Source organism: Balaenoptera musculus, chromosome 13, assembly GCF_009873245.2.
Source record: "Balaenoptera musculus isolate JJ_BM4_2016_0621 chromosome 13, mBalMus1.pri.v3, whole genome shotgun sequence".
Lineage (NCBI taxonomy): Eukaryota > Metazoa > Chordata > Mammalia > Artiodactyla > Balaenopteridae > Balaenoptera > Balaenoptera musculus.
This window is the reverse complement of record NC_045797.1, coordinates 8,280,478-8,294,231: the sequence shown is the minus strand read 5'-3', so window position 1 is coordinate 8,294,231 and position 13,754 is coordinate 8,280,478. Positions and strand designations below refer to the sequence as shown.

At 41.0% G+C, this 13,754-nt stretch overlaps 2 protein-coding genes across 8 annotated transcripts in view; one reads left to right on the top strand and one right to left on the bottom strand.

Moving 5' to 3' along the window:
- The window catches only part of INPP4A (inositol polyphosphate-4-phosphatase type I A), a 126,953-nt gene extending 123,960 nt beyond the window's left edge, over positions 1-2,993 (top strand). For all 4 annotated transcript variants that reach the window (XM_036873041.1, XM_036873037.1, XM_036873040.1 and 1 more), the window contains one exon: positions 324-2,993. In XM_036873041.1, coding sequence (XP_036728936.1) covers positions 324-456 — 133 coding nt within the window. In that variant the 3' untranslated portion in view covers positions 457-2,993. The remainder of the gene's footprint in view (positions 1-323) is intronic.
- Positions 1-13,754, bottom strand: part of LOC118905958 (cytochrome c oxidase assembly factor 5) — a 38,311-nt gene that overhangs the window by 7,039 nt on the left and 17,518 nt on the right. The window lies entirely within an intron of this gene.

Here is a 13,754-nt window from a genome sequence, read left to right as displayed (position 1 = left end):
AGATAACCAGACACGAAATACATGAAACCATTACCTTAAAAAAAAAAAAAAAAAGTTGTCCTCCACTTCGATACAGTGCTGCTTTTGGAAATGCAAACCTCGCAGTCCCATACAGCCTGTGTCCATCTCTGTGCTTCTTAATTGCCTTGTTCAGAAACCCACCATCTTACGTGTGTATTGTCATAAATGAGTCTGGCATCCATTTAAATTAATCAGCCTTTTTTTTAATGCTATGAAAATAATCAGTTCATTTCATCTGAGTTTAAGTCTTTTCTTTTTTCCTTTTTTACTGCTGTCATTTCTTGTGCTTGTTTTTTCCCCAGTGAGGGTTGTCGAAGAGAAAATACAATGAAGAATGTTGGAAGTCGCAAATATGCGTTTAATTCCCTGCAGCTGAAGGCTTTCCCCAAGCATTACAGGCCTCCTGAAGGGACTTACGGAAAAGTTGAAACATGAACACACGGTTTCCTCTAATTAGCTGTTATGTAATAAATGTGGGTACCCTCTAGTGTCATATATGAATTCTTCAAGAAGACCTGAAGGATTGGTTTTTACTTTTACGTTTTTAAAACTATTTCACTGAAGAGTCAATGGAGCATGTTTTTTGCGTTGGAACCCATAGCAGGTAATGTTGGGCTCACTAGTGTGGAGAGTCAACAGCTGCCCGTTTAAACAGCCTTCAGCCATAACCACACAGATATCAACAGTTACCTGTATGAATCAAGCCAGGTGCGTCTGAAATGCGAAGACTTTTTAGAACGCCCACTTAGGCAGCTGCTCACCTAACTTATTTTTCTACTGAGTAACTCAAAATTGAGCATTGATTTACAATCTACTTTTTAAAAATCTCCATGTAAAACGGTAAATAATAGTTTAAATGATTGGGTCCCGGGCAGACCACTAAACGTTAAACGTTAAGGGAAGTTTTGGGGAGAGACGCTCGCTCTGTCTCATGCGGTCAGGGTGAGTGCTTCTGGTGCATCAGCCTGCCTGTAACAGCACAGGTGGAACCAGGAGTTGAAGTAAAGGCTGATAAATCAGCCTGAGATAAGACTTATTAGAAGACAACACCTGCAAAGCCGTCCACACAGTAGGGGCCACCCCCGTCCCTTAAAGAACAGGGTGTCTGCTCGAGGACATGAGGCCAGCCGTCTCCTGTTGCCGTATGCCCCGTGTGTAGTCCACGGCCCCAGGGCATGTCTCCCCTTCTTCCCCAGGTCAGGACCTCGCACGTGGTATCGTCTGATGCCTCTCAGTCAGCAATGGGGGATTTTGCGTAGAGATAGTGGAAGCCTAAATATTTTCAAAATCGGTGTCCTCTGGTGGGTTTCCCAATTTTTTGTCTTCTAGAAGACAATACAATCATGTTTGAATGTCTGATGAAAGTGTCTTTTAGGTTTGCAATAATTGTTACTACTCATTCTGTTATGTAAGATGGCTGTTGAGAAAGTTGAAATAGCTCCTAAAATGAGATTTTGAAAGGGATTAATGGACCATAAAACTTAGGAATTTCATAGAAAATTATGTCTGGTCATCTATTATAAGATGATGATGAGTCATCTGCACATAGCAGAGTTTTTTCTTAGTTTATATGTTTTTATCAATTCTGTTTATATCATTATTATGTTTACATGTTATTTAAAAGGCTGTAAAAGAAATGTATGTGGCACATATCCATGATACTGATCCTAATGACTTGTGAACCCTTAGGAAGTTCCTTTATCTAAAATTCTAAATGTTATTCTTTGGGCTCCTCTAGAAATGCCACTTGGAAACATGTAACAAGCTTGGGCCTGGGGAGCTGAAGCACAGGCAAGACCACCCCTTGGCAGGGACAGAGGGTGGGCATCAGGTAAGGGTGGAACCAGGTGACCTTTCAGATGCTTTCCTCCTCAGAAGTCAGTGCACACCTGGAGCCTGCTGTCTCCTGACGCCCACTGGTGAGTGTGAACTGGTGTGGAGGGTGAGTCAGTGAGGCACCCTTGGCGCTCACCAGCCCCCGCACAGCTGGGTTCACTGTGGAGGGCGGAGGTGGAGAAACTTGTCCCGCAAGCCCACTGCACAGATGGCAGCAGGTGGTATCAGATTCTCCTGCTGTTATCGATCCATGTGCAAAGACAGCTTCCAGTATGGCTGACTTAGTCTTTCACCTCCACCATTTCATTTGTCATTTTCTAGTATCTGTATATTTCCATCTTTACTCATTTTAACATCATTTTTAAAAACTCCCTTGTATTTTTAATGTTACTCATACAACTTTCAGATTTTTTTTTTTTTTTTTTTTTTTGGTCTGAAGAGCATTACCTGCATTTACCAAAAGGGAATATAGCAAATGTTGTCATCTGTTTGCGGTTTTGCATGTGGCACCTTTATATGAATATTTTCCTAATTTTGGCTTCATGTTGGATCACCATAAAAGTCGAAGACTTGGCTAATCACGTAGAAAATATTCAGGTTTCAGTATTCCACCTGAGCGTTACTCCCCCACTCCTGTGCGGTAGTCAGTCTCACGGCGGCACTGCGCGATTACAAAGCTCGTTGAGTGGGGGCCACATTGTCCATCGTGGTGGCTGCAGGTACCCAGGTCACACGGGAGCTTTGAGTTTTCAGTTGGAGAAGGAAGGCAGTTTTACAGGTTCCCGTAAAGGAGGTTCCATCAAGTGCTCCTTATATAAGGCACCCATTTAAAAAGAAACGTTGAGACGTACTGAAAGCTCAGACGTGACGTGGATTCTGTGAAAGCGTCTGCAGCACAGTTGCCTTTGGTTTCCTTTAAAAACGTACAAATACTGTATAATAACAGTTTTGTCCTTACACAATTGTATTTGCCAAGCTTAGTGCATTAAGGTACTTTTATTTATTTGTTTTGGACAGTATTAATATATATAAACTTATAGTTACCGTTTTATATATTCTTAGCTCATTCAAAGCCATGTATGCTGTAAATGTGCTAGTCTTTAGAATGACAATAAACAACTAACGAGATCATTAAACCTGGTCTGACTGATTCATTCTGATACATTAGGAGGACTGGTTCTGTGGCCGGCATCTGGCTGGACCATCTGGCTGGACTGATGGGCATTGCATTGAGCGCTCAGTGTTTGTAAACATGAGACATTTCTGTTTTATAATCCTGTTTTCACTTAGTTGGAAGTAGAGGGCAGTGAGGTGTGGGATTCAGCTTCAGACAGACTCAGATCCCTATCCTGTTCTACCTTTCACTGGCTGGTGACTTTGAGCAGCTTGCTTGCCCTCTCTGAGCCTCCCTTCATGTGCTAAGTATGAAGTTGCTGCTTTTGCCCTTGGTCCCAGTGCACATCAGATTTTGCGTGCACCCTGTAAGAGTGACGTTCCTGTCTCCCCCAGTCCTGTGGAGATGCTGCAGTTAAGCCTTCAAAGCCAAATGCTCTGGGAGCTCCTCTTCCCAAAGACAGACCCCCCAGGCTGGGGAGCCTGACATGGGGCTCAGAACTCTCACTCCTGTGGGAGAACCTCTGCAATATAATTACTCTCCAGTTTGGGGGTCACCCACCCCCTCCCAGGGGTATGGGATTTGACTGTACTGTGAGTGTGCCCCTCTTACTGTCTCGTTGTGGTTCCTTCTTTATGTCTTTGGTTACAGAATATCTTTTTTGGTAGGTTCTTATCTTTTTTTTAATCAATGGCTGTTCAGCAGTTAGTTGTGATTTTGGTGTGCTCACGAGAGGAGGTGAACTCAAGGTCCTTCTACTCCGCCATCTTGTCCCAGGAACCGAGGAAATTTTAATCCAGGGTCATTGTGCTCTCCAGGAGATCGACCATGTCCCCACAGTGAGTATCAGAGAAAAATCCCCTTATGCCTCCAGCAGGAGAGAAAAGGAACCACTCCTGAGATCTGCGTGCTAAATGTGGACACAGTGGGCAGAGAGATGATTGGCATCAAACGTTCCTGAGTGTTAGCTGCTGCTCGTACCCTCCCACGTCCGTAAGTGTGGGTGGTGTCAACTCTGTGGGTTGCCTGGCGATCCGTTGTGTGACTTGCTGAAATGTCACTCCATGAATGGTCTGATTCTTCATTACGTTGCATCTTGTGCTCAGCACATGTGCCCAGGGATCTCCCTTGGATAAATTCCTAGCAGTAGAAATGTACAACTAAAGGATAATTTAAATGTTCTGAAATTTTTGAACTTTTAATATTACCAGAGTACTCCCAGAAAGTTAACCTACCACCTGGAGCCCCACCTGCCTTTCCCTTTCTCATCGGAGCTGGAGACGGCACCTTGTTTCACTTCCATTCCTTTGATTACTCTGAAACTGAACATCTTTTATACTTATATTCATGCTTCTACTTTTGTGACTTTGAGTGTACATCTTCTTCATATGACTAAGTGTTTTTAATATACAGTATATTCACTCCTCTGTCACATTTTGTGGTCTTTTTAAACCTACTTGTCAGTTGTCTTTTGGTTTTGTTGATGGTAGGTAGGGGGTCTACAGAAGTGAAAAAATCTTATGTGGTGATATACACCTGTCTTTTTCTTTTTGCTGTTTGTTGTGAAATTGAGTCCTGGCTTCCCCACTGGAGGTGACACAGCTGGCCCCCCATCCCTGTCTGTGAGAGGGTGTCATGCTGTGCCCTCGCTGAAGGACAGCACTGCACTTGGCACCTTGCACATGCTTGGTTTAATTCCATTTATGGTTCCTGCCTTTGCTCTGGTACTGAGGTTACTTAAAAAATATTCACCTGTTCTTATTTCTAGTACTTACATGGTTTGTTTTACATTTAGAACAATTCATCGTGAATTATCTTTGGCGTAAGGCACATGTAGAGTTTGCTACAGTCAGCATGGCTCCCTCCGCTAAGCCAGCCTGAATGTTGCTTCTTTAAAGATAAGCAAGGGGAGACGTTTCAGGACACCGGCCACCGTCACCGTGCACTTCCTCCTGCCCCTCCTCGACGCCATCCTGGGTTTCTGTTCCAGCCTGTTAGTGGGTGACTTGGTTCAACATGGCTGCTTGGTTCTAGGGGCGGTGACCGTGGAGGTTCTGATTGGAAGAAGGTAAGGGGGGCTGGCGGTTGGAGTTTCCCCATTTGTAATTTTGCTGAGGACAAAAATGATCAGCTGTTCAAAGGGCCGTTACCTTTGTAACTTCCTTACAGGCTGTTCTAACGGGTCTCCCCTGTTTTTTTAAAATTTTTTATTGATGTATGGTTGATTCACAATGTTGTGTTAGTTTCTGGTATACAGCAAAGTGATTCAGTCATATATGTGTATACATATTCTTTTCCATTATAGATTTTTACAAGTTACTGAGTATAGTTCACTGTGGTATACAGTAGGACCTTGTTGTTTATTTTATATATAGTAATGTGTATATGTTAATCCCAAACTCCTAATTTATCCCTCTCCCCCCTTCCCCTATGATAACCATGAGTTTTCCATGTCTGTAAGTCTGTTTCTGTTTTGTAAATACGTTCATTTGTATCATATTGTAGATTGCACACATAAGCGATATCATATGATATTTGTCTTTCTCTGACTTACTTCACTCAGTATGACAACCTCTAGGTCCCTCCATGTTGCTGCAGATGGCATTAGTTTGTTCTTTGTTATGGCTGAGTAGTGTTCCTTTGTGTATACATGTGCCACATCTTCTTTATCCGTTCCTCTGTCTATGGACACTCGGGTTGCCTCCATGTCCTGGCTATTGTGAATAGTGCTGCTGTGAACATTGGGGTGCGTGTGTCCTTTTGAATTAGCATTTCCTCAAGATACACGCCCAGGAGTGGGACTACTGGATGATGTGGTAAGTCCATTTTTAGTTGAGGGACCCCCACACCGTGTCCACAGTGCCAGGTTCCATTCCCCTGAGCCCCTTCCTGAAACAGCAAACAGCAAGTTGGAACCATTTTTGAAGTTTTCTTGCAAGATCCTCCTCAGCCTGATGTGTTCCTGTGCTGCCGTCACAAGGTGGACCTTTGAGCACAGGGTGACCCCTTAGTCACAAGGCAGAGCTTCCGGCGTTGCCGTCTTTTCTGGCCTGGGGAGTGCCAGGAGCCTGGGCCAGTAGAAGGGCCTGGCCTCAGGTCTGGACATCCTGTTGTGCTCTGGGCGTGGGCCCTTCCAGGACCAGCACCTTTGAGCAAGCCCTTGTGGAACTCTCCACTTGCAGATGGACAAACTCTTCCCCCGCCTCCCCCCTGCCCCAGTGTCTTCCCTTACAAGCCTCTATGAAGAGTTGATTTTTCAGGAAGTTGTAGTGCAGGTGCTGCTCTGCAGTGTATGAGACCCTAGTCCAGAAGCAAAAGGTTCCCTGGAAGGGGACAGCTCAGGGCGCCTGACCTGCCCCGCATGCTCATGACGGTTGCCCAGAGGGAGGGCAGAGCTGCCTCACAGGTATGATGATTACCTTTACACTTTCAAATGTACCTTCCTCTCAGAGGCCCTTTCCAAAAGTAGAAAGTAATTAGTGGATAAAATCCAGTATTTGAGAACAGGAAGGAAAATAGAAATGAAAGTGAAATCTCTGAGGGGTGTATGTCAACCCCAAAGCTCTTTCATTCCCACGAGCACGAAGCAGCACAGGCACCGGCAGCGGCAGAAGTGACTGGAAAGATGGAAACTTCTATTTAGCACACTCCATGCTCCCACAGGATTCTGGAAGCAGAACAGCACTGGCCAGAACTGACGGTCCGGTGCCCTGCTTACACTGACCGTGGGCAGTGACACCAGCACAGCAGATGTCAGCCTACAACGTGTCTGGAAGCCAAATGTTGACTTTTAGGTGGAGAGTGCAGGTGGGGTCTGTGCCATGCTGTGAACTGCAGCGGGGCCCTGTGAGTGGGCCTACACAGGCGCCCCCCCGCCCCCAGCCGTGGCCACCAGGGAGACCGCCCCAGCCTCAAGTTACAACTCTATCCTATGCTGCCCAGGGGAGAATGCCCCTCCCCAGTCTATGATGAGATTTGGCAAACAGGTAATAACTTTGTCTTCTTTTTATTACAGCTGTCACTACCCAAGCTCCAACACAGATTCCTGAGAGGGTGGGAACAGAATATCTGCACTCCAAATCCCTCCTCAGACCCCTTTTGTGCCTCAGCACTACTTTGCAATGACTCCTTCCTGCACCAGGCTTCCAATGGGCCTTTTCAGGCAGTCCAGGCAGGTCTGCATTCAATTATAAATCTTTATGGTGCTGTCACTCTCTGTTGTACCATTTAACAGACAAAAAAAAGCCAGGTTGGAGAGGACAGGGAAGCGTGCTTGTTTCCAGAGCGAGGAAGAACATAGCTGCATTTGAGAGATGGATGTAGAGGGATATGGCAGTTCATCACTTCCTCCCTTTTGCTCGCCCTGCCCTTGGCTTCTGTGGTTTTCCCTTCCTGGTCTCTCACTCTACCTCTTCACTCTGATTGGCTTGTTGTCCTCCACCCACCACTAGCACTGTGGTGGTCCCTAGGTTTCTGTCCATAACTTCCTTCTATCGTACTTCATATGCTTTTCCTGAAATATCTTAGTAGTCATTCATATAGAATAAATTACCACTCAATTGCTAATGACTCCCAAATTTCCAGATCCATCTAAACACCCAACCATATCCCAGTCATTCTACTTGAGTGTCTCGGTGTCTCAAACATAGCATGTCAACACCGAACTCACGCATTCCCCCCCGCCTCTAAGCTGGCTGAGCTCTCCTCTGATAAATGATCTCACCTTCTACCCTGGGGTCACCTTCCCTCCCCTCTACATCCCATCAGTCACTAAGATCGTATCTCTTCAGCCCATTCCATAATTTCTATCCACACACTCACAGCCCTGGTCCACATCCACATTCCCTCTCATCTGGACCACCTCCCCATAGCTTTCTTATTCCTCCTTCAAGGCCCATCTCAGGCATGCCCTTTTCTATGGCGATTTCTCTCCACAAAATGAGCTGGCCCTTAAAAAAAAAAATTCCCTCAATCAGCCTTGAATATATGCATATTATATTATGCATATCTCATTCATCATGTTACTTACCTTTTACTTTGTCCAGCATGTTACTTTGAGTTACAACAGCAAGTGCAATGCCTGTCACACAGGAGCTATTCAAAAAAGTTCCCCGAATGAAAAGATTTTTTTTTGATGTTCAGTTGAAATCTTATTTCAGCACTAGACTATTGCTTTTCTCTCTATATAATCAGTTATTCTAAACACATTATAAGGAGCCAAATTCAACAGGCTCAAGGGAGAAGGCAAACTTAATAGTGTAGTGTGGCAAACACCAGGACCGTGGTTTTCTCTTGGGGGTGAGCAGGCAGGTCTCTGAGGAATGTTAGGCATTACAGAGGGTTCAGACAATATTTCTGTTGATCTGGATGATAGTTACATGGTGATCTACTTTATAGTTAACTGGCAACATTATAAAAACACTGTATTGGGACCAACCTCACACACCAGTGGGCAGGCACAAAAATTCTGCAGGCCAAAAGGCAGTGGCACAATATATTTAAAGTGATAAAAGGGAAAAACCTACAACCAATAATCATCTACCCAGCAAAGCTTTCATTCTGATTGATGGAGAGATCAAAAGTTTTACAGACAAGCAAGAGCTAAAAGAAGTTAGCTCCAAAAAACCAGCTTTACAAGAAATATTAAAGGAACTTCCCTAAGCAGAAAAGAAAAGGCCATTACTAGAAACATGAGAATCAGGAAAGGAAAAAGCTCATTGCTAAAGAAAGATAAATATACAGTGAAGGTAGTAAATTAACCATGTACAAAGCTAGTAGAAGGTTAAAAGAAAAAGTAGTAAAATGATCGACATCCTCTTTAGTTAATAGATACACAAAGCTGTAAAATATGACATGAAAACCAGTAAGTGTTGAGGCAGGGGAGCAAAAATGAAGGGTTGTTAAAATGCATTTGATGTTAAGAGATTAGCAACTTAAAATAATCATTATATATACATATGTGTATGTATCTATAGAGAGAGCTATACATAAACCTCATGGTAACTACAAGCCAAAAGTCAATAATGGATGCACATGCAAAAAAGAGAACAGAATCCAAATGTAACTCTGAAGATAGTCATCAAATCACAAGGGAAGAGAACAAAAGAAGGAACAAAAAAGTACAAAAACAACCCCCAATTAACAAAACAGCAATAAGTACACATCTATCAATAATTACTTTAAATGTAAATGAGCTAAATGCTCCAATGAAAAGACACAGGGTAGCTGAATGGATAGAAAAACAAGACCCATATATATGATGCCTACCAGACTCACTTCTGATCTAAAGACACACAGACAGAAAGGGGATGGAAAAACGTACTCCCTGCAAATGGAAATCACAACAAAGCTGGGGTAGCAATATTAGACCAAAAACAAAAAAACAAAAAACAAAAAAACCCACCTTTAAAACAAAGACTATATAACAAGAGACAAAGAAGGACATTATATAATGACCAAGCAATCAAGAAGATATAACAATTGTAAATATATATGCACCCCACATAGGAGTACCTAAAGACATAAAGCATATAGTAGTAACAGATAAAAAGGTACAAACTGTCAGTAACACAGTAATAGTAGAGGACTTTTAACACCCCACCTACATCAATGGACAGGTCATCCAGAAAGAAAATCAATAAGAAAACACTGTGGCCTTAAATGACAAATTAGACCAGAAGGACTTAATATATATAGAACATTCCATCCAAGAGAAAGGAGAATGCATTCTTTTCAAGTGCACGTCGAACATTTTTCAGGATAGATCACACGCTAGGCAATAAAGCCTCAGCGTGTTTAAGAAAATTGAAATCATCAAACATCTTTTTCGACCACAATGCTATCAGACTAGAAATCAACTACAAGAAAAAAACTGGAAGAAACACAAACATGTGGAAGCTAAACAATATGCTACTAAACCAATGGATCACTGAAGAAATCAAAGAGGAAATCAAAACATACCTGAAGACAAAAGAAAAACACAATGATCCAAAATCTAGGGGACCCAGCAAAAGGAGTTCTAAGAAGTTTACAGCAATAGCTTAAAAAAAAAATCCCAACAAACAAAAGCCCAGGAGCAGATGGCTTCACAGGTAAATTCTACCAAACATTTAGAGAAGAGCCAACACTTATCCTTCTCAAACTATTCCAAAATATTGTAGAGGAAGGAATGCTTCCAAACTCATTGTAGGAGGCCAGCATCACCCTGAAGCCATAAGCAGACAAAGATATCACAAAAAAGAAAATTATAGGCCAATATCACTGATTAACAGAGATATAAAAATCCTCAACAAAATATTAGCAAATTGAATTCAACAATACATTAAAAAGATCATACAACATGATCAACTGGGGTTAATCTCCAGGAGGCAAGGATGGTTCATTATCTGCAAATCAACCAATGTGATATACCACATTAACAAACTGAAGAATAAAAATCATATAATCAAAAGACAAAACAACAAAAACACAAAAAAAATCATATGATCATCTCAATACATGCAGAAAAAGCTTTTAACAAAATTCAACCACCATTTATAACTCTCCAGAAAGTGGCTATAGAGGGAACATACCTCAACATAATAAAGGCCATATATGATAAGCCCACAGCTAACATCACACTCAACAGTGAAAAGCTAAAAACATTTCCTCTAAGATCAGAAACAAGAATGCCCACTCGCCACTTTTATTCAAAATAGTGTTGGAAGTCTTAGCCACAGAAATCAGACAAGAAACAGAAATAAAAGAAGATTAAATTGGAAAGGAAGAAATAAAACTGTCCCTATTTGCAGATGACATGATACTATACATAGAAAATCCTAAAGACACCACCAAAAAACTACTAGAGTTCATCAATGAATTCAGTAAAGTTGCAGGGTACAAAATTAATGTACAGGAATATGTTGCATTTCTATACACTAACAATGAACTTTCAGAATGAGAAATTGGGAAAACAACCCCATTTACCACTGCATCAAAAAGAATAAAATACCTAACAATAAATCTAACTAAGGAGATCAAAGACCTTTACTCGGAAAACTGTGAGACAGTGATGAAAAAATTGAAGATGACAGATGGAATGATACATTGTACCATGTTCACGGACTGGAAGAATCAGTGTTGTTAAAATGACATTACCCAAGGCAATCTACAGATTCAGTGGAATCCTTATCAAAATACCAATGGCATTTTTCAAAGAAACACAACAAATAATTCTAAACTTTGTATGGAAACACAAAGACCCCAAATAGCCAAAACAATCTTCAGAAAGAAGAACAGAGCTGGAGCTATCATACTCCGTGACTTCAGACTACATCATCAAACCAGTATGGTACTGGCACAAAAATAGACACTTAGCACAGTGGAATAGAATAGACAGCCCAGAAATAAACCCACACTTATGGTCAATTAACCTATGACAGAGGAGGCAAGAATATACAAATGGGGAAAAGACAGTCTCTTCAATAAGTGGTGCTAGGAAAACTGGACAGCAACATGTAAAAGAATGAAATTAGAACATTTTCTCTCACCATATACAAAAATAAACTCAAAATAGATTAGAGACCTAAGTGTAAGACTGGAAACCATAAAAAAAATCCTAGAAGAAAACATAGAACACTTTGATAAATTGTAGCAATTTTTTAGATCTGTCTCATAAGGCAAAGGAAACAAAAGCAAAAATAAACAAATGAGATCTAATTAAACTTAAAAGCTTTTGTAGAGCAAAGGAAGCCACTGACAGAATGAAAAGACAACCTACTGAATGAGAGAAAATATTTGAAAATGATAAGACCAATAAGGGGTTGATATCTAAAATATATAAAGAGCTCATACAACTCAATATCAAAAAAAAAAACAACCTGATTTAAAAATGGGCAGAAAACCTGAAAAGATATTTTTCCAAAGACAACATACAGATGGCCAACAGGCATATGTTATATTAGTAATATGACATTAGTAATGTCATATTAGTAATATGACATTAGTAATGTCATATTAGTAATATGACATTAGTAATGTCATATTAGTAATATGACATTAGTAATGTCATATTAGTAATATGACATGAGTAATATTACTAATCATCAGAGAAATGCAAATCAAAACCACAATATCACCTCACACCTGTCAAAATGGCTATCATCAAAAAGAACACCAATAACAAATGTTGGTGAGGAGGTGGAAGAAAGGGAGCCCATGTACTCTGTTGGTGGGAATGTAAATTGGTGCAGTCACTATGGAAACAGTATGGAGATTCCTCAAAAAACTAAAACTAGAACTACTGTATGAGCCAGTAATTCTGCTCCTGGGTATATAGCCAAAGAAAATGAAAACACTAATTTGAAAAGATTAATGTGCCCCAATGTTCACAGCAGCATTATTTACAATAGCCAATGTATGGAAGCAACCTAAGTGTCCGTCAACAGATATGTGGATAAAGAAGACGTGGTGTGTATATATATATATGTACACACACACACACACACACACACACACACTAGACTACTACTCAGCCATAAAAAAGAATGAAACTTTGCCATTTGCAACAATGTAGACAGACCTGGAAGGCATTATGCTTAGTGAAATAAGACAAAGACAAAAACTATTTATCACTTATATCTGTAATCTAAAAAATAAAACAAGTGAATATAACAAAACAACCAGGCTCACAGATATAAAACAAATTAGTGGTTACTAGAGGGAAGGGGGGAGGGGCAAGACAGGGGTACAGGATTAAGAAGTACAAACTACTATGTATAAACTACAAGAATATATTGGGGGCTTCCCTGGTGACGCAGTGGTTAAGAATCCGCCTGCCAATGCAGGGGACACGGGTTCGAGCCCTGGTCTGGGAAGATCCCACATGCCGCGGAGCCACTAAACCCGTGCGCCACAACTACTGAGCCTGCGCTCTAGAGCCCATGTGCCGCAACTACTGAGCCCACGTGCCACAACTACGGAAGCCCACCTGCCTAGAACCCGTGCTCCGCCACAAGAGAAGCCATCACAATGAGAAGCCCGGGCACCGCAAGGAAGAGTAACCCCTGCTCACCGCAACTAGAGAAAGCCCGCGCGCAGCAGCAAAGACCCAACGCAGCCATAAATAAATAAATAAATATTTAAAAAAAAAAAAAAGAATATATTGTACAGCACAGAAAATATAGCCAATATTTTATAACAACTTTAAATGGATTATAATCTATAAAAATTTTGAATCACTGTGTTGTACACTTGAAACTAATAAAACATTGTAAATCAACTATGCCTCAATGAAAAAAACAACACCCTATGTACTTTTCTGTTATATTTAACAATAAAAATTACATGTTAATCCATCATTCAATGAAAAATCTGAAAAGAAAATTTAAAAAACAATTCCACTTACAACAGAGTCAAAAGGAGTAAGATAATTAGGAATAAACCTAACCACAGACACAAAAGTCTTACATACTGAAAACTACAAAAAGTTGCTGAAAAAAACTGAAGACACCAATAAATGGAAAGAAATCCCATATGAATGGATTGGAAGAATTTATATTGTTAAGATGCCAGTACTATCCAAAGTGTACAGATTCAACATACTCCCTGTCAAAATCCCATTGGTGTTTTTTGCAGAAATAGAAAAATCCATTCTAAAATTCACATGGAATCTCAAGGGACTCTGAATAGCCAAAACAATCTTGAAAAAGAACAAAGTTGGACGTCTAGTACATCCTGATTTCAAAACTTAATAGAAAACGACAGTAATCAAAACAGTGTGGCACTGGCTTAAAGACAGACACAT